The sequence below is a fragment of the Phascolarctos cinereus genome, unplaced genomic scaffold (genome assembly GCF_003287225.1).
Source record: "Phascolarctos cinereus isolate Bilbo 61053 unplaced genomic scaffold, phaCin_HiC Scaffold_4;HRSCAF=312, whole genome shotgun sequence".
Lineage (NCBI taxonomy): Eukaryota > Metazoa > Chordata > Mammalia > Diprotodontia > Phascolarctidae > Phascolarctos > Phascolarctos cinereus.
Window position 1 is genome coordinate 680,485,057 of NW_027555847.1, and position 24,717 is coordinate 680,509,773.

A 24,717-nucleotide genomic window follows, 5' to 3' on the forward strand; every position below is an offset into this window, starting at 1 on the left:
CGTCACAAAAGCTTTGCAACACACTGGCACAGGTTACATCAGAGACCTGTGCTCAAGTGTAGCCAACAGGGGAAAATGAGTTTTCTTAAATCAGGATCCCTAGCCCTCTTTAAAGTCCTTGGACAAAAAAGTGCTTTTGCAAACCTATGGGGCCCTTCCAAGGACCATTAGAAACCCAGCTGTGTTCTGGCAGAGAGTTCCCTTACCAAGGCCAAGTGGGGCCACGCTTCCAGTCTGGAACTCCTGCCCTTACAGAGCGTTGGGGTCTGTTCACGAGGGTAAAAAGGGAAGGGACTTAGATGATTATTTGTCAGGGAAGAAATGAATGACAGGCACTCTGCTGTCAGCTGTCCAGAAGGATGCCTGAGGCTGGAAATTAGTTGTATAGAGAGCAGAGTCTGACCAGGTAGGCTCCAAGCAAGGTACTGGCCTGGTACAGACACAGAATAGGGTTTTGTAAAGGGACTATACTGTATTTAAGTTCACATGAAAAGGACGAGGAATTCTATACCTGTCTTTAGGGACGTGGGTCTCTCTTCTTCCATAACAGTTACAGCTTCCATGTCAAAGGCTAGAAAGACGAAGTGATTTGCTGAAGTCATAGAATAAGTAGCAGAACCAGACCCAGAATTCAGGACTCTTCTGACTCCCCGTGCAGTGTGCCTGCGATACGACACCCTAATAACAAGGCCCTTTTAGCCCTCTGAGGCAGGGTCATCACAGACATTAACTGGCTTGCTCAATCACACTGCTAGTAAACCCCTTGGAGGCAGGATTGGAACGTGGGAAAAGGCTGGTGCCTGTTCTGCTTTACCAGGACACATAAGAGCATGCTACCCATTCCCTTCTCATTCTTTTTTCCTGTTACTTCCCTCCTCAGGCCCGCCTCAAGTTTCCTATTGATTACCCCTACTCTCCTCCAGCTTTCCGGTTCCTCACCAAAATGTGGCACCCGAACATCTATGAGGTAAGCCCCAGATGTTTCTGCCCCTTCGGATTCCTGAGGTTTTTATGAGTCCTTCCCCAGGGGTACTCAGCAGGACAAGTATTTACAGGCCTGCTGCATGCCTTATGTTGTGTTATATGCTGATGGGTACTAGAGAAGCAGAAGGCAGGGCCCCACCCTCAAAGAGTCTGCAGTCTACTGACAGCCTTTGTGCACATCCTTCCTCAAGATGAGACCTCGTAGTGCTATGTCCCAAAGCATTTATTTGTCTCGTACAAGCTGACGCTTGCCCTGGAACTGGACTAGTTTAGTGTCTGACCTGAAGCCAGTTTCAGGGTAGAGGGTGTTTCAATTTAAAAGGAGCGTGAATATGGACAAGCAGGTAGCTAGAGCCTTAAGTCAGACTAAATGATGGATGAAATTAGTTGGGGCTATCCATCCTAGTCTGTGAGACTATCTTTGAGAATGTAAATGCTCCTGTTTTCCTGCCAGAGAAGAGCAGGGTTTATTTCAGGAAGGTCCTTGTTTCCCACTTAGTGTGACCCATCTCCCCCAAAAAAGGACTTGAATTTTGGGGCTAACTACAAAAGCTAATCTCTTTCTCTCTCTCTCTCTCTCTCCTTCTCTCCCTCTTTTCTTCTCTCCCTTCGCATATGACCAGACTGGGGATGTTTGTATCTCAATCCTCCACCCTCCAGTAGATGATCCCCAGAGTGGAGAGCTTCCCTCTGAGCGATGGAACCCCACCCAGAATGTCAGGTGAGTTCCCTCTGAGGGGAGGTAAGTCCCACTAAGAAGAGGGGATTGATTCGTGACCATATGACGCTTAGAAAGAATACATTGAGGTGAAGTTCTCCCCAGAGGTGAATTGGAGGGCCTGAGGGGATGCTTTTGGATATCAGTTCACCTGGCATCTCTGTCCACCTCCCTAGCAATCCTTGGGCTTCAAATGCCAAAGCTTGCCTTTGCAGGGGACTTACGGTTGGCACACCCACAGAGAGAAGGGTAGTGTGGGGATGCCGTTGTCTGGATCCCTCATGAGTGAAAGGGACCTTGAAGATTTGGGGGCAATCTCCTCATTTTACTGATCAGCAAACAGGCAGTCAGAGAAGTGATTTGCCCAAGGTCCCACAGCAATTTAGTGACAGGGAGAAAAATGAAGACAGCAGAGGAAGCGTTTCTATCCTAGCTAGACCCTCAGCCCGTATGCATAGCCAGTACTCTAGTATACTGCTAGTAGTAATTGAAGGCTTAAATGTTTCATGCATTCCATTTATTCAGCAAACATTAAGTGCATACTGTGTGCAGAAGTAATACAGTGTCTGTAATACAGTGTCTACTCTTATGGAACTCATAGAGGCAGATTTAGGCTCAGCATAAAGAAAAGCTTGTTAATAATTAATTAGAACTGTCTAAAAGTGAACTGGACTGTAATTGGTTCCCTTTCACTAGAAGTATTCCAGGAAAATGAATGACCTTTTGAGGATATTGTGGAGGAAGGGAATTCTTGTTGAGGTACAGATTGGACTAGACTTCTCAGGTCATCTCTGAAGACACAGGCACAGCTGACCATCAGCCTCGTCGACTTAGACTTGAATGGGGTCTCAGGCTGCCTCGTCCAGTGAACCTGAGACCAAGAGGAGAGACTTGCCCAAGGTTACACAGGGAGGGGATTTTGCAGAGCCAAGATTTGAACCCAGTTCTTTGACTCTAAATGCAGTGTTGTTTTTTTTTTATTATACCTCCCTGCTTCTCATCCATTGAGCTACATCCCTTCTCAGTCAGTTACCTAGAAACATCCCCTTTATTCACCAGAGGCATCCTCTCTAGGGCCTTCGTCTCATCCCCAAAGCCTGTTTCAGGTGGGCACTTTCCTACCTTCATGGCATGTTGAGTGGACTTCATTTCTGTGTGCCATGAGAAATGTCAGTGTCATTCTGAAGAGTTCTTGCTAGCCGTGGAAGGGTGTCAGCATCGGGTTGCTTTCTGAGTAGATGACTCAGTGCAATTTTCCCAACCTTCCTTTGCTGGGTAGGACCATCCTCCTGAGCGTGATCTCCCTCCTAAATGAGCCCAATACCTTCTCACCAGCCAACGTGGATGCTTCCGTGATGTACAGGAAATGGAAAGACAGCAAAGGGAAGGACCGGGAATATACAGACATCATCCGGTGAGTGGGAGGGAGCTGCCCGTCAGGCCCTTCACATTCCTGTGGTGCTTTAGTTGGCATTGGCATAAGGATCTCTTCATAACTTCTGTGGAAGAGCATCCTTGGCAAGGCATTACAGAGGATTCCTCCTCCTCCTCCTCCCTCTGGATGAGGCAGCTGGAGGTTAGAGGCAAGCAGTGGCCGGACCCCCATCTTCCGGCTTGGGGCCTGGTGTTCTTCCCATCGTGCCATATCGTGCCCCGTGGTGGGCAGGCTGTGAGTGGCCCACGTGGACATGGGATAGTTTTCTTGTTCAACAAATATTAAATGCCCACTAGGTGGAAGACGTAGTGCTTAGCTCTGCTAGAGGAAATAGGAAGAGCTGCAGCTTGCGTGTAGCATTTTATGGTTTGCCAGGCACTTTCTGTACATTGTCTCAGTTGATTCTCACAACAGCCGTTGAGGTAAGTGCTGCGATCAGTCAGTCAGTAAATATTCATTACATGCCTGCTACGTGCCGGGCTTTTCAGTACTTGCTTAGGACATTACTCTGACTCTGATTCTACCTTTCTTCTGTGGCTGCCCCATCTCTTACATGGGTGTGTGTATACACACAAATACGACCCCATTCAAAAGAGGTTCCCCTTGCTCTTAGACGCAGCTCACAGCCGTTTCCCAGGTCACTCTCTTCTTCGCCACATACACACCACATCTTTCTCAGCTTTCTGACTCGCTTCTGTCAGGTACACCAGGAGTAATCAATTTCTTTTATTTTTAATTACCCCCCTCAACCCTTCCCCATACGTGTTCCATTACAAATCTGCTCCACTTTTTTCACTGTGCCCTTGGAATGGCTCTTCCATGGTAAGCGACCCATTCCTTCACCCCACCTCATCACCACTGCCTCTCTCTGTGTTCTTTTTCTGTCATTGCTTTTTTCCTTTTGTCTCACTCCTCTCAAAAGTATTCTGACTCCCTGTGACCTCTGGTTCCTCCATCATTCATGACTTTTCTCAGGCCATTATGACTTTTGTTCTCCTTTCACTTCCTTCACTTCCCAACCTTGAGCTTGTATTTAACCAGTTCAGCTCTACCTTTTCCTCTCAATTCCTTTGGCCTTTGTATCCTGTTGCCAACTTCATCCCTTGCCCAGTGGATTATTTCCACCACCCTTCTCTACTGCTGCTTGGGTACACCTCAAATTTATGTTATCCAACCTCAACTAAGACCCTCACTGCAACAAGATGATCCTCTCTAATTGATAATTCCTGTTTCAGTCCTCACCAAAGGTATTTCAGTCCTCTCCTCAATATATCCCCATAACCTCTGACCTTGCAGCCGAGAACCTCACCTCTTCCTTAACTGAGAAAATTGAGGCCATTTCCCATGGATTGCCTCATCTCAGAATCCCTGGACATCATGCCTACACTTTTTTCCTTGCCATTGCTAACTTCTCTGCATCAGATAATAAAACACTTGCTATGTGCTAGATACTGTGCCAAGTGCTGCCAACACACAGATGAAAATGGAAACAGTGCTTAGTCTTAGGGAGCTTACGTTCGGCTGGTAAGGCCTGAAGTACCTAGATAAGGAGATAGAGAATAAATACTGGGGGCAGCTAGGTGGCGCAGTGGATAGAGCACAGGCCCTGGAGTTGGGAGGACCTGAGTTCAAATGTGACCTCAGACATATAACACTCACTAGCTTTGTAACTCTGGGCAAGTCACTTAACCCCAGTTGCCTCACCAAAAAAAAAAAAGAGAGAATAAATACTGGATAGTTGGGGGGAAGGGGCACTGCCTACTGGAGATCAGGAAGGGTTTTGTGTAGAAGATGACCTTTGAGCTGCATGACTTTGACCTTCTCGCCTCCCATCTTCTTTATTGGCTTACCCCCACTCAGTTATCCCCTCTCTAGAGTCATTCCTTATTTACCTCTTTTTTCTCAACTGCCTTGAAATATGCCCAAGTCTCTCTTGGGTGTATTCTTTGTCTCCACTCTCTTTCCTTCGTCTTTTGCATTCTGCCCTCTCCAGAGTTACCAAGGATCTCTTACTTCCCAGATGTGATTGTCTTGTTTGGGTTCTCACCCTTCATGACCTCCCTTGATACTGTTGACTGTCTTGCCTTCCTGCATCCTCTGTTCCTCTGGGTTTTCATTATACCTGTCTGATTGTTCCTTCTCCGTCTCCTTTGCTCTCTTATCCTTTATATCCTGCCCCTTTACTGTGGGTCCTCCTAAAGATGCTGTCCCGGGCCCTCTTCTCTATGTGATTCTCATTTGTTGGCCTTACCAGCTCGGGTGGGTTTAATCTCCATGCAGATAATTCCCAGTCCTCTACACATCCAGCTCTGTTCTCTTCTCATCACCATCCGACTATTGGGAATTTCAGACTAGGATGACCCTGGAAATATCTTAAACTCAGCACGTCCAAAAGAAAGCCATCTTTTACCCAAACCCATCTGCTTCCAGACTTTCCTGTTTCTGTCTAATGCACCAGCATTCTTTTGGTCTCCAAGTCTAGGTTCCTAAAATTTGGTGTTGACTTCTAGCCCTCAATCTCTCTTACCATAGTCAGTCAATTGCCAAATTTGTTGAATCTGCCTCACAACATAGCTTCTATCCAGCTCCTCTCCATTTAGAGCCACTACCTTGCTTGCCTCTAGGACAAAATATTAACTCCTTGGTGAGGTTTTAAAGGCCTTCAGTGTGTCTCCAACCTCCTTATACATTCCTGTCCTTCCTTCATTACTCTAGCCAAACTGGTCTCTCTTTTCCTTAAATGCAGCACCCCGTCTCCCATCTCTGCCTCTGCTTCATAGGACCCTTATCTTCCTTCAAGGTACAGTCATGCGCTGCCTTCTGTACGAAGCCCCAAGTAATAGTGCCCTCCTTTTCTCCCTCCCTTAACTACTTTGTATTTAACTACTAGGTGTTTAATTTGTATTTTTCTGTAGATATTTTCTATATAGTTTTAACCAGGGTGTCCCAAAAGTCTTGGTGCAGTTTTAAACCATTAAAGCACTAAGACTTGAGAAACATGTATTTATGTCTCCCGATAGAGTATATGAGCCTTGAGATTGTCTGTTTTTCTTTTTCTTTTTTTTTTCTAAATCCCCAGCAACAGTGCCTGGCATGTAATAGACACCTAATGTTTATTGATAGATTGAGAAAAATCAAATGACTTGCCCATTATCGCACAGCTAGAGTCAGCCCTACAGGTGATCTTTGAAGTCAGCTTCTCTTGACTCCCAAGCCCAGGGCTCTTTCTACTCCATCACATGCCCTATCTTGGTTAAGACATGTACACACGTAACTATAGTATAAAGTGTATCATGAGAAATGCAAAAATAAGGGGCCACATAATATAACAGGAGTGAAAGGATCACGTCGTAGCCCTTGAGTGATGTCTTAACAGAGATACCACAGGCAGTGTGCTTGTTACCTTCTTTATCAGTAAGTTCTTAATTGAATAATCCCCAGTAACCCCTTCCACTGAGAGAATCTAGCTTGTCTTGAGTTTGAGCAGAAGCTCGGAATTCTCCATATCTAGCACTGAAGAAACCAAAGCTAGCCCCTCCATGTCTTGCCTCTGTATGTATTCTCTGTCCTGTTCATGGCTTAAGAATAAGTTGTTTTCAAAGACGGTTTTCATAATTCACATTGGCTAGTTTCTGTTTTGTTGTTTGTTTCTGTTTATATATATATATAGTCCTTCCCCTTCCCTATACAGCTTAAATATATCACTTCATCCAATGACAAGCTTTCCAATTTATTGGAATTGGATTTCCAGCCCAGCTAAATAATGTAGGCCCTGGGCCAAACCACATTGGGGCCTTGAGCTCCAGCTCTGGAGAACTTAGATCCTGTGAGGCCACAGTCCAAAGAGATCATGACTGAAACAGGTTGTGTGTGTCTGTATTATAATTCTTTTTTCCAAGGATCCAGACGTTCTCCTGTTCATACAAGAATGGAGATGAGATTTGCAACTCTTACTTTGTAGGTGGTAAAAAGGGATGGCTCTTCTGTGAAGAAAGTGGCAGGACTTCAGTTACAATGTCTTTGTCTCTGAGGTGGCTGGCCCTTAGGGACCGCTTTCTCCAGAAGGCAAAGGATCCCTGGTGCATAGGTATAATCATTTGTCACTGGTTTTCAGGGATGCCAGAGGGTCATTGTGGCCTAGCAAAGTCTGGCCGAGGGGATATTGATGAGAAAAGGAGGTGTTTCCACTATTTTTAGGATATCCAGAAGCCATTCTACAGCTTTAATTCTCAGGTAGATAGATAAAGGATACCTGTATATGTACAGACACACACACACACACGCGCGTGCGTACACACACATACACACACGTATCTCCACAAGTCAAGATGTTCTCTAAAACGTACAGGGATGGTGATGTAGGCGTACTCCAAGGACTTGTCCTTAGGTTTTTTCACTTTTCCATGGTGATTTGTTCCACTCCCACGACTTCAACTGTTATTTTAGTTCCAAAGCTTCTCATTCTGTTTCCTTGACCTGGCCGTGATCTCTCCACATTTCTGTCTGTTTATTAGATGTCCTGCTGGCTCCTCAACTCATTATCTCTTCCTCTTGGTCTGTTTACTTGATTTACTTTTCTTTTTTAATTTAATATTTTGGTTTTTTCCCCCAAGTACTTGTAAAAATAATTTTTAACATTCTTTTTAAAAAAATTTTTGAGCTCCAAATTCTCTATCTCCCTCCTTCCCCTCTGCCCCCCAATTGAGAAGGCAAGCAATTTGATATAGGTTATACATGTGCAGTCATGCAAAACATATTTCCACGTTAGTCATGTTGTGAAAGAAAACAGACAAAAAACAAGAAAAATAAAGAAAGAGTATGGTTCAATCTGCATTCAGACTCCATCAAGAGATGGGTAGCATTTTTTATCGTAAGTCCTTCAGAATTGCCTTGGACCATTGTATTGCTGAGAATAGCTAAGTTATTCACAATTGATCGTCAGACTATATTGCTGTCACTGTATGCAATATTCTGTTTCTGCTCATTCCACTTTGCATCATCAGTTCATGTAAGTCAGGTTTTTCTAAGAGCATCCTGCTTTTCATTTCTTGTAGCACAATAGTATTCCATCACAATCATTTACAACAACTTGTTAGCCATTCCTCAATTGATAGGTATTGCCTCCTCGATTTCCAATTCTTTGCCACCACTAAAAGAGCAACTATAAATACTTTTTGTACATGGCAGTACTTTCCCTTTTTGTTTTTTACCTCTTTGGGATACAGACCTAGTAGGGGCATTGGTTGGTCAAAAGGTATGCATGGTTTTATAGCCCTTTGGGCATAGTTCCAGATTGCCCTCCAGAGTGTCTCAATTTTCTCACATCCCCGACAGCATTTGTCATTTTCCTTTTCTGTCATATTATCCAATTTAATAGGTGTGGAGTGGTAGCTCAGAGTTTTAATTTGCATTTTTCCAATCATTAGTGATTTAGAGCATTTTTTTATATGACTATAGATAGCTTTGATTACTTCATCTGAAAACTGCCTGTTCATATCCTTTGACCATTTATCAATTGAGGAAGGCTCTTATTTCTATAAATTTGACTCCGTTCTTCATATATTTGAGAAAGAAGACCATTATCAGAGAGACTTGCTGTGAATTTATTTTCACAGTTGTAATTACTATGTATTTTCCTCCATCCTATTTTCCTCCTGTTTATCCTTCTCTCTCTCTCTCTTTCTCTCCCCTTTCACCCTGTACCTCTTCAAAAGTGTTTTGTTTAAAATTACTGCCTCCCTCAATCTGCCCTTCCCACTGTCAGCACCCACTCCTCCCCTTCTCGTATCCCCTTCACCTCATATTTTCCCTGTAGAGTAAGATAGATTTCTGTACCCGAGTGTGTATGTTATTCCTTCTTTGAACCACTTCCAGTGAGAGTAAGGTTCACCTACTCCCCCCCACTTTCTCCATCTTCCGCTCTACCATGAAAGTCCTTTTATGCCTCTTTGTCAGATAATTTACCCCATTCTACCTCTCCATTTCCCCTTCTCCCTAAGTTTCCTTTTTCAATTAATGACATTACTATCCTCCCAATTTCCTCAGGCTCATATCTGAGAAACATCTGATTTGTCCCTCTGCTCAGATACTTTCTGCAAATACCCATTTTTCTTTCTTTTTTTTTGAAAATACCCATTTTTCAAAGACTAAAGTCCTTAGCCTGGTAATCAAACCCTCTAGAATCTGTCCTTCTTCTGTTTCCTTAGCCCTGTCTTCCACTTCTCCTCTTAGTACTCTGTACCCTGTGGTCTGTCTAAATTAGTATCCCCAGCCTCCTTCCCATTGCTCAGGCACAGAATGTTGTAACTGGACAGAACCTGAGAGGCTTGGAAGAGGCATCACTAGGTGGGGAAATGTGCTGGACCAGATTTAAAGTCCGAGAATCTGGGCTTGAGCATGGGGATTGGCCAACATTGGCCATGCCATTTCATCTTTAAGTCTCAAATTCTTGATCAGCAAAAAAAGAGGACTGGACAAAATTAATTCTAAGGTCCCTTTCATTTCTAAGTCTTCTGGTCCTAAAGAATGTCACATAAACCTTACTTATCATCTGAGTCATTGCCCTCATTTCATAGACAAACTGAGGCCTAGAGCTGGGAAGGGACTTGCTCAGAATTACAGAGCTGGGCCTTGAACCAGCATCTCCTGACTTCCGGGCCGGGGCTCTTAGGCTGTAGTGTATCAGGTCTCATATCTGTGCCTAGACATTACCCTCTCTTGCCCTCCCCAGGGACTTGCTCGGTACTACCAGGCCTTCACAAAGCCCTTGCCCCCCTCCCATGAATGCTAGGCATCTTCACACTCCATTTGGTATTCAAGTCATTTTTATCTTATCCCTCCTGTTGAGCCATAGGCTTTATGAAGGCAGGATCCAGCTCCTCCAGATTGCTCTCACCCAGAGTAGACACTGAAATGTCAGTTTAAATTGAAATAAAAGAGGGCCGATGCTGTCTCGCTGCTGTTGTCATCCTCTGTGGCAAGCACTTGTATTGCGCTTCCTCTTTGCCTTCTGGCAGCCGTCTCCTGCCCCTTCTGAGGAATGATAGCAGCTTATATTGCACTTGCATCCATTCTTTGATTTTTATCTTTCACATCCCCATGAGATTGGCCGGGCAGGTGGCATTAGGTCCATTCTACAGAGGGGTAAGCTGCAATTCAGAGAGAGGGACCTGTGCAGGATCATACCAAGAGTTAGGGATGGAGCTGGAATTCAGAGCAGGTAGATCCGTTCTCTTGGCTGTCTGCCGCCTCCTGATCCTTCTTTGTCCTCTGCTTTCCCAGGAAGCAGGTCCTGGGGACCAAGGTCGATGCAGAGCGGGATGGGGTCAAGGTGCCCACAACCCTGGCCGAGTATTGTGTGAAGACCAAGGCACCTGCGCCAGACGAGGGCTCGGACCTCTTCTATGACGACTACTACGAGGATGATGATATGGAGGAGGAGGCCGACAGCTGCTACGGTGATGACGATGACGACTCCGGCACGGAGGAGTCCTGACACCGCCTCCCGCCACCCCGGGCCCGAAATAAACTTATAAAATTTTACCTCAGACAAGGAGCCCGGAGACTCGCTTGGAAATCTCTTAGACTCCGGACAGCCCTGAACACAGACTCTCTACCTCATGGGAGTTTCTAGTTTTCTGTTTGATCTTGGTTTTTCTCCTTTTGGGTTTTGGGTGTTTTTTTCCCCTCCCCTTCGAAGAAGAATGCCCCCTTCCCTCCCCTCAGGCCCTTTTTCCTCATCTTTAAAGCCGAGGCTTCATTTTCCAGCTTGTGGGGAGCAAAAGGGGGGGCTTGCTGGGGAGGGGCTGCCTTGGGCCCTCCAGCCTGGAGGCTCTGGGGTCTGATGTTGCCCACTTTCTTCCCTCCTGGTGATTTCCTCCGCCTGGGTGAGCCTAGGAGGATCCTACAGGCTTTTGTGTGCATTAGGTGAGTGAAGAATGAAGCAGCTAAATTTGGGGGGAGGGGGAGGGGTCACGCTGCCCGCTGGGCTGTCTCGCTTCTGCCACAGCCAGGGGTGGGTGGTGGGCCGAGGAAGAAAAGGCGTGAGCTGGTTTTTGTGGGTTCTTCCCAGCCTACTCTGCTCTGGATACTTGCAGCATCCCATCAGACCACTAGAGGGAGGCAGACTCACCCTTAGAGATCCTTGGCCCTGAGTGGGCCCTGGTTCTCCTGTCCTGCCTCACTCCCAGCCCATGCTCTGAGGCAGGAGCCCCCAGTGTCTGGAGGGGCTCCCAGGCTCTTAAGCTGCTGACACCAGCTGGGGCAGGGAAGGGCAGACAGGTTTTTTTCTAGGAGCGGGTGGGTGGGTTTAATTTTTCGTCAATTTCTCTCTGCTTCAGTTTGTTTGAAATATTAAATAAAACTACTTTATGAGAAATGTGTGCTGTGCAGGGGGCCGTGATGGGCCCTTGTGGGAATCAGTAGCAGTGACTCAAGGGAATTCAATTCAACATTTTTAACCTGCTTGGGGTCAGTGCCTAATGCTCTTTCTGGCTTGAGGAGTTAGAGACTCCTAGAGCTCCTCAGAGTTTACAAAGCAATTTCTCACCTCGGAAGTTGGCAGGGCAAAGGCTGTGGTCCTCCTTGGTCTGTGGGAGCCAGGCTGAGTTTGGAGAGGACATCAAAGGCCTAATCCTACGTGCATGATATATAGCACTGACTATGGGCTAGACACTGAGCTGAGTAAGCACTTCACAAATACCACACCTCTGGGAAGTAAGTGCTGTTATCCTCCCCATTTTACAGTTGAGGAAACTGAGGCACATAAGTTAGGTGACTTGCCCAGCATCACACAGTTGGTAAGTGTCCAGGTCAGCATTAACAATAATAATAGTAACTTTTATATAGCATTTATGTTGTGCCAGCACTGTGCTGAGTGCTTTACAATTACTATGTCATTTGGTCCTCACAACAGCCCTGGGGAGTTGGTGCTATTATTATTCCCATTTTATAGATGAGGAAACTGAGACAAACATGCCGAGTGACTTGCCCAGGGTCTCACAGCCAATAAATATCTGAGGCCAGATTTGAACCCAGGTCTTCTTGATTTCAGACCCAGCACTTTATCCCCTGTGCCAACCTAGCAGCAAGAATGAGGAAACCAGCGCTCAAGGATAGGACCGATATTAATGGACTCCTCCAGTCCTTTTTCCACTGCTCTTCCTCACAGGTGGACTGATGAGGGGAGAGTACAAGGAAGGCAGCATATTGCAATATGAGAAGAGCCCTAGGCTGAGAGTGGAGAAGCCTGTCCCAGGTTTGTCAGTCCCTTTTCTGGGCTTAGTGTTTCCCTCTGTAGACTTTGGCGTTGAACCAGATGATATGTAAAGCCCCTTCCGGCTCTAATGGGCTAGGCTTAATAGGGGACGCTTTCATTTGGCCTCTGTGGATCCTCATAACCACCCTTCAATGTAGGGAGCAGCCCAGGAGTGATAAAAAAGACAGGAGAAATTGGATTGAAACCACAGAGAGCGGTTTTGTACATTGTCTTGTGTGAAAGGGGAATCAATCAGTTTGGTTACATTTATTAGAATCCTCCAGTGTGCCAAGCACCGCACTAGTGCTAGAGATATGCAGACGTACATGCGGCTAGGAAAGTGCCACGTGCATGCGTGGTCTGTACAGAACACGAAGTAACCATGGAGAGAAAGACACTGGCAATTGGAGGTACCGGGGTAGACTTCAGGAAGAAAATGTCACCTGAGCCAAGTCTCGAAGAAAGCATTCCAAGAGATGGAGGCCAAAAGGGAGAGGCATTTGGGGCAAGGGCTGTGGGAGGGGGAAGACAAGTCCGAGGCACTGACCCAGGAAAGGAGGTATTGTGTGAAGGACAGGAAGAAGGTAAGTTTGGACCATAGTATCTGTGGAGGAGAGTACCTTGGGATGAGGCTAGAAAGGGTAGAATGGGACATCGTGTCAGAGGAATTCCTGTTTGATGATGATGAGATGATACGGAGCCACAGGGTTTAACTGAGAAGGTGACGTGGTCCAATCTGCCCTTCGAGGAGAGCCCTTTGGTAGCTCTGGAGGTCGGACTCAGTGGGAAGAAGCTTGAGGCAGGGAGCCTAATCAGGAGGCTGTTCAGGCAGTAGGCGATGAGGGCCTGAACTAGGGTGGTGACCGAAGGGAGAGGAGAGGATGTGTGCAAGATAGACGAAGACAGAAATGATGTGATTTGTTAACTGGGTAAACTAGTGGTGTGAGTGCAAAAGGGCAAGGATGGCACTAAGGTTGGGAACCTGGATAACTGTGTGGTTATTGTCTTTCATGCTCGAAGAAGACCAAAATGACATCGCTATGTTGGAGTCAAGATAAAGTGTGTCCAACTGTGGCTGATCAGACCAATATGAACTTGGAAGGCTCTGTCACAGGTCAGGCACAAATAGTCCATTTGAATATCTGGAGTTGAGATGTCTCTACGTTCACACATCTCATGTTTCTTTTGAGCTACTGCAATTCTGCTTTGCTCATCAAGCGCAGCACCTTGTTTGTTGTGGGCATGCCATGCTGGGTAGCCGTGTGCCAGTGTCTCCCATGTCGCACAGTGAATTCTGAAGTTCTTCAGAGACCTTGAGAGTGTCGTATCATTTCTTCTGACCTCCGTGTAAGCGATTGCCTCGTGTGAGTTCTCTGTAAAGGCCTTTTAGGTGAACATGTGTTTGGCATTCGAACAATATGGCCAGCCCATCACAGCTGCCCTCTCTGCTGTAGAGTTCGCATGCTTGGCAGTTCAGTTCAAGAAAGGACCTCGGTGTCCAGTACCTTGTCTTGCTAGGTGATCTTCAGAATCTTCCTAAGACAATTCAGTTTCCTGGCATGGCACAGGTAGACTGTCCAGGTTTCACAGGCATACAACGAGTTCAGCACAGCAAGAGTGTAGACTTTCATTTGGAGGGCAGCCTAATTCCTCTTCTCTCCCGAACACTGAGCTAACCACCCAGGTGATTAGAAGGGTGGTGATCTCTTTAACAGAAACAGGAAGGTTCAGAAATCGGAAGGAGAGATGGGCAGGGGGAAAGACACGCTTTTTCAGCTCTGTTGGGTTTGAGTTGCCTACAGAACGTTCAATTTGAAATTTTAAATAGGCAGCTCAGAAAAAAGGACGGAGGCTGCTTACATTGATCGAGGATTTGTAGAGAGACAACTGAATCCCTAGAACCCCTAGAAGCTGATGAGTTCACCACGTGAGAGAGTATAAAGAGAAGAGGTCCCAGAACAAAGTCTGGAGGTGCACCCACATCGAGGGACCTTGACACAAGGAAGCAGCAGAGGAGAGTGAAAAGAAGGGGCCAGGAGGGAGGAGGGGAACCAAGAGAGAGAGAGCAGAATCATGGAAACCCAGAGGAGAGAGTAGTCAACAGTGATAAACTCAGCAGAGAGGTCAAGAAGGGGGAAGATTGAGAAAGACTTCAGAAATAACTGGTAGGGCTGGAAAGAGCCAAGGATGGTGTCAGAGTGAGAAAGGCATATAAGCAGTCTGGGTACTGTGGAGGTAACCACTGGAACCCAGGTGGTATTTTGGCAGAGATGTTTTTCAGAGATCTCCCCAATTCAAAGGAGGCTGTCATTGGGGATTGGGGCAAGATCAAGATTTTGACACAGGCGCCCTACAGTGGTGAGGATCTTTGTCACTTAAGCCCCAAGAGGGGATGACACCAAATCATAAGGAAAGGATGCCTTTAGTGTGTGGCTTCATTAGCCACAAGTAACCAGGCTGTCTGGCTTCACCGCATATTAAGCAGGTGTTTCTGAGAAATTAATGGCCTCATTGCATTTCTGAGGGCTGGGGGCCTCTTCAGTGCCCCACCCCCAATCCCACATCCTCAGACTAGGATTTCTGGGAATTCAGAAGATGCCTGCGAATGTCCTCTCGGGTCCCAAGCCCTTTTGGGACTTTGGGAATTGAGTAGGCAACTCAGATTTGGAGAAACCGTCTCCTGACCCTGGACTCTGCACCTCAAGTCCCAATCCCAGGGAGCAGATGTTCAGCCTCATCCCATGCCTTTATTGAGTGATCAGATGCCAAGCTGCTTCCCGAAGGCCTGGTATTCTCTTGGGCCTGGGCTCAGCTATGTTACGAACTCTCCGTCAAGGCTGGTGGTTGTGAGGACAGAAATGTCTTCAGATCTTCAGTGCAGGAAACATGGGGGTTCTGGCCCTGTTTGTGCCACTGATTCTTGGACAGTAACGTGAATGTACTAATAATATTAATAGTTGATGTATTTGTAGACCTTGATTTCTTCATAAGTAAAATGAGGACTTGGTATCTCTCAGTCTTCTGCCAACTCTTGATATTTCTTTGGTCAGTCAGCATTTATAAAGCTCCTACACTGTGCTAGAGGTTCTGAGGATATAAGGGCCACAATGAAATGGTCATAGGATAGTACGTTTGGAGCTAGATTATTTTTTGCAATAGTCTGCTGCTGTGTCTGCCTGCTGCAGATCTCTCCTGTCCTCTGCTTAACTATCAAAGTGATCTTCATGAAGCATAGGTCTGACCATGTGAACCTACTCCCCCTTCCCCACTCAGTAGGCTCCAGTTGCTCCCCGTCCAGGATCAAATATAAAATTCTCTGGCCTTCACAGCCTCTCCTTCCCCATCTCCCACCCTTTCCGGGCTTCTTACAGCTTACTCTTCGATCTCATGACACTGGCCTCCTCGCTGTTCCTGGAAGCAGACACTCCATCTCCGTACTCCATGTATTTCCCCACGCCAGCCTCCTGGCTTCCTTTCAAGTACCAGTTGAAATCCCACCTTCCCTAGGAAGCCTTTCCGAGTCTCTCTTCATCCCAGTGCCTTCTCTATTGATTATTTATTTCCGTTTATCCTTACATAGCATGTTTGTACGTAATTTTTGCTTGGCTTCCCCCGTTGGGTTGTGAGCCACTGGAGGACAGAAAATGTCTTTCACCTTTCTTTGTATTCCCAGCACTTAGCACAGTGCCTGGCAGACAGATACTGACTGACTGAAGAAACAGCCCCAGAGAGATGACCTCCCCAAGGTAGTCGGTGACAGCCAGGATTCTGTCCCAGGCCCTCCTGGCACCAAAGCCATTCCGCTGTACCACCTTTTCCTTCCCAAGGCCTCCATAGTGCTCATCCTTAAAGAGCTTAGTTCAGCTCTTGACGTAAGCCCCACGAGTTAGACGTAGGCAGACCTAGTTTTCTTGAGTTGGGAATGCCACTTCATAATGGAGCCTCAGTGCAAAGAGGACTTTCCTGGGCTGGAGTCCCAACTCTGCTGCCCAGTGAGCTGCTTGACCTTGAACAAACTATTTCTTCTGTGGTCTTATTTTTTTTATTTATTTATTTTTATCTGTAAAATGAGAAGTTTGGATTTAGATGCCTTAAAAATCCCCTTCTAGCTTTTAAGCCTTTTATTATTATTTTTTAATGATTTCTGAGTAAGGGGAAGGCAGGGAAGAGACCTTTAATTGGAGAATTTAGCACGTTGATTTTTTATTATGGGTAGGAATCTGTGTTTAGACTGTGTTGAGGGAAAGGCAGAGATAAGTTAAACCATGTCCCTGCTCTAGGGAAGCTCAGTCTCACCTATGTATAAACCTGACATGGAAGCTCTGGTAACGCTAGAGCAGTCCAATCCAAGAAGCATTTTCAAAGCAATGTGTGAAGGCTCTGCCTGATGCTGGGTATACAGTGACAAAAAAAATCATTCCCTGAAGACTGCTTCTCCCTCAAGGAGCTTACATTCTGCCTAGAAACAGCTGGCTTGACCTTAGAGACCGTGGGTCCAAATCCCACGTCTTAACAGTGGAACCCAAAGAGAGGAGAGCACTTAAAAGTATGTGGAACTGGAGGGAGCTGGAGATTCACATACTCTAACAAACACCCTCATTTAATAGATGAGGGCACTGAAGCCCAGAGAGATGTGATTTCCCCAAGGTCTGTGAATAATCCAGGACCAGCACTCAGATCTGCTGAGGTCTTTGCATTATTCTCCACCGTCTCTGGTTCTCCGAGCAGCCCTCTGGGTCCCAGACAAGGAGGTGATGGGGTAGCTACTAGGAACTGGTAGGTCCATAGTATTCACGAATTAAAGTCTGTGCTGTGCCCTTTGGTGCTGCCTCTCCTCCAACTCCTTGCTGCAGGCCACTGCCTTTAAACTCCGGGCCCCCTCACCACCAATTCTGCCTTTGCAACATAGCTTGGAGCGGAAGGGAAAGGAGGTCCACCTGCTCCAGGTATTTGCAAATGAAGAAGAGGCAGGTGCTACTCGTCTTGTTGTTCTCCCACTTCTTGCTACTCAGCTTGCCTAGTCTGAGGAAGGAAGGTGTAGGGGGAACCCTCTATGAAGGTTTGTCTGGCTTCCTGAAGCCAGCTCATCCCACCCCTCCCCAAGCCAGCATGATTAAGAGCAGGACGTTGATGCTGATGCTGGTGATTGAGGGGCTGCGAGGTGGTCAGTAACTCCTTGGAGAGGCCTGAGTTCTAGTCGTATCTGTGCTGTTGATACCCTGGTGGCCTTGAGTGAGGCACATTGGATGGGAGCCAACACAGTTCTGGGAATGGGGGTGAAAGAGTTGGGGATGAGGCCTCTGCCTCTCCTCTCTCAGCTGCTGGGAGGCCTGTCTGCAGAGCGCCATCCCCACACCTTTCATACTCGGTGGACATTTATCCCTCTTCTTACTTTTTCTGACATCACAGACTAGAAGGAGCTCCAGCCTAGGAATTAGAAAACCTGGGTTCTAGCTGCATGTGACCATGGGGAAATCTTTTACTCTTTAGCTTCCATATCCTATCCATAAATTAAGTCCCTTATGGCTCAATTTTCTTTGCTTTTTTTGTCCTGTGTAAGGGCTCTCCTAACTCTACCATCCTCTGCTTCTACCTTATTCTGGACTGTAAGATTAGGTTTTCCTTCCTCTCAGAGTTATTCTGAGTTGAGTTATAACAAACAGATACCAGTCCCCCTAGGGCCAAGCGCCCCAGGATCAGAACTTAACCAAGGGTAAAATATCCCTTGGAGAGGTTTGGCAAGCCCTGTGCCTCCCTGCTTCCACCTCGGGCTGTGCTGGGTTTATGCCAACTCCAGGGACCTGGCTTGTCCCACAACCAGCTCCTTCAGATACAAAGAAAGACAGAAGCAGTCTCTGCCCTCAAGGAGCTTACAATCTAATGGGGAAACACTCTGCAAACCACTATGCACAAATTGCTTTTTTTTTTTTAAGGCAATTTGGGGTTAAGTGACTTGCCCAAGGTCACACAGCGAGGTCAAATTTGAAATCAGGTCCTCCTGACTCCAGGGCCAGTGCTCTATCCACTAGAGCCAACTAGCTGCCCCTACAAATTACATATAGAAAGGATAGATAATGCATTTATCAAATGTCTACTGTGTGTGCCAGGCACTGTGCTAAGAACTGGGAATACAGTCCCTGCCCTTAATTAAGGAGCTTGCATTCTAATGGAGGAGAAAACATGCAAACAATTAATACAGTGTAAATAGGAGGTACTAGCCAAGGAGGAAGGGAGTAGCAGAAAAAGTCCCCAGCAGAAGGTGGGATTTGAGCTGAGTCTAGAAGGAAAACGGGGAAGCGTAGGTGAGTGGTCTACAAGCATTTACTTGGCATCTACTCTGTGTCAGGCCCTGAGTTAAGCGTTGCAGGTCAGGAAGAGGGAGGGTATTCCAGGCGTGGGGAGGCATGGAGTTGGGTGATGGGGGTGTTGTGTGAGGAACAGCAAAGAGCAGGGCTGCTGGATTGTAGATTTAAGCAGAGGGAGAGTAGTAAAAAGCCTGGAAAAGGAGGAAGGGGCCGTGTTGGGAGGGCCTTTAAAAGCTTAATAGGATTTTATATTTAACCATCCTTGTGCTTCTTTCCTCGCTGAAGCATTGTCGGGGTGGGAGGAGCAGTTTGTAAACCTTCAAGTGCTATGAAAATGGGGCTTGTGTGTTAATTATTCCTTCTTCCGGCACTGGGTTTCTCTGTGAGCCGCTGATTCTGGCAGTCCAGGTGAGAGTGCGGTCCTGGGAGAGCATAACTGACCCTGTTTTGTTCCGGATGTGACCTCCCATGAACTGCAGGACCAGCTCTTGCAGCTGGTGTTTCTTTACTCTCCTAATTGGTACAGAAAGTCTTAATGGTTAAGAAAGACCGATTCCTGAGCAGTCATCCATGGAAAGTCCCCCTCCCTTATTTCGCCTGGCAGGTAGTGAAAAAATGGAAGGATTCCTGAGGCCCTGGGACGTCGCTCTCCTTTTTTTTTTTTTTTTTTAAATCCTGGCAAGGCAGTTTTCCTGGATTTGGTGAAACTGGCTGGCAGCATTGGGTTTGCCTGGCAGGAAGGGGCACATTTCTTGTTCCTCCTTCAGGGAGACTCAGGCAGACCTTGGTCTGTAGGTGAGGGGAGGTTGATGGATCATCTCCTTTAGCTCCAGCGCAGGCTGCATGGAGGTCTCCAAACCCACAGTAGTCACTGTTGTGGTTCCCTTTGTGGATCCCCGGTACTGTGTAGTTCCTTGGTGCCATGTTCCCTCCTCCAACACTCAGTCTCTCTTCCCCTCCCACACCCTCTATGTGTCTTGATTCCAATTTACTTTTTGGTTCTCCCCTGACCCCTGGCTCATTTCAGCGTTAGGTAAAGGAACAGTCGTCGTCTTCTTCTTCTTCCTCTTCTTCTCCTCTTCCTCCTCCTCCTCCTCCTCCTCCTCCTCCTTCTCCTCCGTCTTCATCTTCTTCTTCATCTTCATCTTCTCTTCTTCCTCCTTCTCTTCTTCCTCCTTCTCCTGCCACCTAGCTGCCCCAAGTGACTTATCTTCTAATGGAATAATAAAGACTTGATGGAATACCAATTGGAAGGTCAAATGTTGAGGGTTGCAAAGGGCTTGGAGAGCCAGGCATTGCCAACTCCTGGTTCAGCCATGCAGTCCCCATTGTCCCCATCAGGCTTAATGCTATTTTGGAGATGGGTTTCTTCTTCTTTTCTAATGAACTTGCCCCTCGATTTGTTACTGGCCCAGGTTGGGGGTAGGGGGAATAGACAGATGAACATGGATGACCACTTGCATCCCAGTGACATGGAGGACAATCTCAGTGTAAGCCACCTGGTGGTACTCTGAGCATGGGCCACTCTGGATCTCTTCACAACGCTCTGGGAAGCACTCTCAACCTCCTTCTGCTACTAGCCTGGGTTCTACTGGGCTCAGTCTAGCATTTAAAATGTTAAATAAAGGTCATATAGTATTTCGTAAATTTGTCACAGTAGGTTCACGCCTCTATCAACTGTTAAGATTCTTACCTCCTTCCAGACTTCACAAGACCCAGAAGGAAATCACACTCATTATAGCTTAGAATACGCTGCATCCTGTCAGAATTTTAAAAATAGATTATTAAACATCTGATCACTCATCACTCTGGTAAAGACAGGGAAACACTCCACTCTCCCTACTCCCAGTCCTGGGCAGGACATTCCCAGCACACCTAAGCCCCCTCCTGAAATCCACTTAAAAAAAATAATCCGCTTTCAAAATCAGTGGGAGAAAGTGGAGAAATAGCTTTACCAACATCCCTGCACGTGCATGGTATGTGTCATGCATATAGTAAGTGCTTAATGAATGCTTTTCATTCATTCATTCAAGGTCAGAAACTGTCTCAGTCTTCTCCCAGGCAGGGCAGCTTGCTGTCTGCCACATCATTCTCTTAAAGTCCATCTCGACTCTCCATCAAATCTCCTCCAACCTTCTTCCCTAGCTGGGCCACAACCAGTCACACTGGTATTGCCAGCATCCAAGAAACCAAGTCTTATCAATCCTGGATCCTCCAGGGAGGAGAGGGGAATCTCCTCTTCATAATGGCACAGGCAGAACGACTAATCCCCACCTGAAATCACACAGTAAGCTCATAGCTATGCAGTCCCTCTCTGGCATACATCTCTTGTCTCAACTGTCCACCATGGTGCCCTCGGCATAACTGCTCTGACATGGTGGCTAAAAAAAAAAAATCAGACCTCAGACACTTAATAGCTGTATCACCCTGAGCAAGTCATTTTATCTTTATCTGCCTCAGTTTCCTTCTCCATAAAATGGGCATAATAATAATAATAATGTCTAACTCACTGGTACAAGGATCAAATGAGATAATATTTGTAAAGCACTTAGCACAGTGCCTAGCACATAATACATGCTTAATAGATGCTTGTTGACTTGAAACACTTTGCAAACCTTAAAATGCTCTATAAATGTTAGCTAGTAATAGTAGTAATAGGAATGCCTTAGCTTCTAAATTCTCCATTCAGCTTGACAATGAAAGACCTTTTATGATGGACAGTTCTGTTAATTTCTCTAGTGCCATCCAGGTGGAAATCACAGAGGCTTTAAAAGAAGATGTGCCCACATAAGCCCACATCATCCAGTAGTAATTTCAAGCACTAGCAATCTTGGGGAGTCAGGAAAGGTCTGACGTAGGAGGTGGTACCTGAGCTGTGCCAAAGAGGAAGATTATAGTGCTCAGAGATGGAGATGAACAGGGAAATTCATTTCAGGCATGGGGATAACCTATTCAGAGATGCCACATAAAGGTCCTACGTGTTTGTGTGTGGGGAGGGATAAATAAGATAGATAGGATTCAGACTTTACTTCTAAGTTGCCCATAATCCAGTGGGGGAAATACAAGTAGCCATGATCTATGAAGGGGAGTGAGAACACTGCAAAAGAGAAGTCCAATTTGAGATTGATATCATGAGGGGGTAAAAGTAGGGATCCGGGAAAGGTGAGATTTGAATTGGCTCTTGAAGAAAGGATGGGAATTCAACAATCAGAGACATTAGAGCAGGGACCAGAGAGAAGGTTGAAAGGTAAATGGAGGATTAGAAATTGGAGTTGGGAAGACCAGGGTTCAGATCTCCCTTCTGATGCTTCTTGTGTGACCCTGGGCAAAGCATATATACTCTTCAGGCTTCTGTTTTCTCTTCTGTAGAAGAGATATAAGGCTTGCACCTACGTCACAGAGCTTGCTGTGATGGTGAAATGAAATGATGATTGCCGAGCGCTTTGCAAACTTTCAGGCACTGTGTGAGCTATTGCTGTCTCAGCTGTGGTGCTCCGCCTCAGAGGTGGAACAGAAATAGTGGAAGGGGAGCTCAGGAAGAGCACAGAGGATGGGTAGTGGGTCATTCAGTCTGATTAGAATGTCAAATAATGAAGGGCTGAAAGGGAGAAAATGACAGGTAGGTTGTGTGGTCAGCAAGTAAGTATTGAGCACCTACTATGTGTTGCACACTGAGCCAAATATTCAGGATACAAAGAAAGGCAAGAAACAGTCTGATGGAGAAGCCAATACACAAAGAGCTACATAAAAACAAGATAAGTCCAGAATAAACTGGCAAGATCTCCAAGGACAGGCACCAGCATTGAAGGGAACTGGGAAAGCCTTCTTGTAGAAGATGGGATTTTAGCTGGAACCTGAAGGGAGCCAGGGAAGCCTAGAGACATAGGTGAGGAGAGAGAGAAGTCCCATCATGGCGGGCAGCTAATGAAAATGCTGTAGGACCTTCAATGCCAAGACCAGGCTTTGTTTCCTCGGTAGTGGGGACCCCGGGTCTTTGTACAAAAGAGGGATGTTATTAGAACAGTTTATTAGAAAAGTGACCAAGGCAGCTAGGTGGCACAGTGGATAGAGCTCTGGCCTTGGAGTCAGGAGGACCTGAGTTCAAATCCAGTCTCAGACACATCACACTTACTAGCTGTGTGACCCTGAGCCAGTCACTTAACCCCAATTGCCTCACCAAAAAGCAAAAAAAAAAAAAAGTGACCACAAGGGTTGACCCATGAGGTCCCCAAATCCATCTTTGATAAGGTTATCTCCTAAAATAATTTGATAAAACTTCTTCTGAAATGGGATTTGAACTACTGTCAGAAATGTTGTCTGAAAGACTATGCAGAGGTTCAAAAGACAAGGGTTCGAGTCCACCCCTCTGCCTACAGCATTGGGGCCTGAAGTCAGGAAGACTTGAGTTCAAGTGTGGCCTTGTGGGGGAAGGAGAAGAGAATTTGATATTCTCCTGAGGGCCAGGAGTCGGTCGTGGAGGGTAAGGTCCCTTCCAAGCCCAAGTCCAGAGCTAGGCTTCGGGAAGAAGACCATGGCAGGCAGCCTGTGCCAGAGGAATCCATAGATGGAGAGGCCCAGGTCAGGGCAGTACAGCGTTATTGCAAATCCCCCAGTTTTCCAGAGGGGAAGACTTAGGCTCAGAAAAAGGAAAGGGATTTGCCCTGGAGGCAGCATGGTACATCGGAAAGAACATTGAACTGGGAGTCAAAGTTATTATTCGGTCATTTTTTCAGTTACGTCAGACTCTTCGTGTCCCCATTTTGGGTTTTCTTGGCAAAGATACTGGAGTGGTTTGCCATTTCCTTGTCCAGTTCATTTTACAGATGAGGAAACTGAGGCAAACAGGATGAAGTGACTTGCCCAGGGTGACACAGTTAGTAAGTATCTGAGGCAGGATTTGAACTCAAGGACTTCCTGACTCAAGGCCTGGCCCTATATCCACTAAGCCACCTAGCTGTCCTTCAGTCGCAGTTTCTGGGAGTCACAGGATCTGGGTTCAAATTCTATCTCTGCTACTTCCTACCTGGGTGACCTTGGGCCAGTCATTCAACTTCTGCTTCAGTTTGCTCATCTGTAAAATGGGGAGGGGTTGGATCTGATGATTGAGGTCCCTTTCATCTCTACATCTACAATCACATACCGTCTAAAATTGGCTTTCTGTTCTGGATCTATGACCCTATGATACAGCAGGATACCTTGGGAGGGCCCAGGGGAGGAAGGAGGGAGACTGCAAAAGTGGGATCTCTTACCCAACTGGACTTGGGAGAATGGGGAGTCAGAGGTAACTGTGAGCATTTAAATGGTGGAGGTGAGGAGGCAGAGGGTTCTTGGAAGGAGCTGCAATCAAAGCCAAAGCCAGCAGAGGGCAGGATTGGGCAAGAGCTGGCTTCGGGTCTCTCAGGCACCCAGCCCTAAGCAGGTGGGGGTCCGGAGCAGAGCCAACCAAGACCCTGATGGAAGTAATCTGGAAGGCCTCAGACACTTACTAGGTGCATCACTGTTTGCCTCAGTTTCCCTATCTGTGAAATGAGCTGGAGAAGGATCTGGCAGACCACTCCAATATCTTTGCCAAGAAACCCCAAGTGGGGTCACGAAGAGTCGGACACAACTGAAAAATGAATGAACAGCCCCAAACCTGGAATCGGACTGGGGTGTGCTGGAGTCAGCTCTGATTGTCAAATTTTCAGTGTGAGCGGTTACCCCTCGGAAATCAGCAAATGCTACAAATCAGGGTTTAATTTATTGTTCTATTGATTAAGAAAATGTTGAAAATAAAGATTAAGCTTAAAAGCGTGTTCTGTGCACTTTTTTTTTTCTTGACAGTCGATGTTAAACATTTACTAGCACGCCTCTGCCTGGACTCAAAGGGCATTCTTGGCCTGCCCGAGGTGGGGGGGAGTAGGAGGGACAGTAGAAGTATCTGCTCTTTGAAACCCTAGTTGGTACTGGGGGGGAGGGCTTAGCCAGAAACCTCAGGAAACGGACACTCACAGAGGTTGTGATCTTGCCCAAGGTCACA

At 46.5% G+C, this 24,717-nt stretch overlaps 1 protein-coding gene across 1 annotated transcript in view; it reads left to right on the forward strand.

Annotated features, from left to right (window-relative positions):
- Positions 1-24,491, forward strand: part of CDC34 (cell division cycle 34, ubiquitin conjugating enzyme) — a 30,430-nt gene extending 5,939 nt beyond the window's left edge. Inside the window, exons 2-5 of the mRNA XM_021008984.2 lie at positions 881-967; positions 1,608-1,705; positions 2,982-3,116; positions 10,419-24,491. Of these exons, the coding sequence (XP_020864643.1) occupies positions 881-967; positions 1,608-1,705; positions 2,982-3,116; positions 10,419-10,632 (534 nt within the window). The 3' untranslated portion in view covers positions 10,633-24,491. The remainder of the gene's footprint in view (positions 1-880; positions 968-1,607; positions 1,706-2,981; positions 3,117-10,418) is intronic.
- Positions 24,492-24,717: the final 226 nt, after the last annotated feature.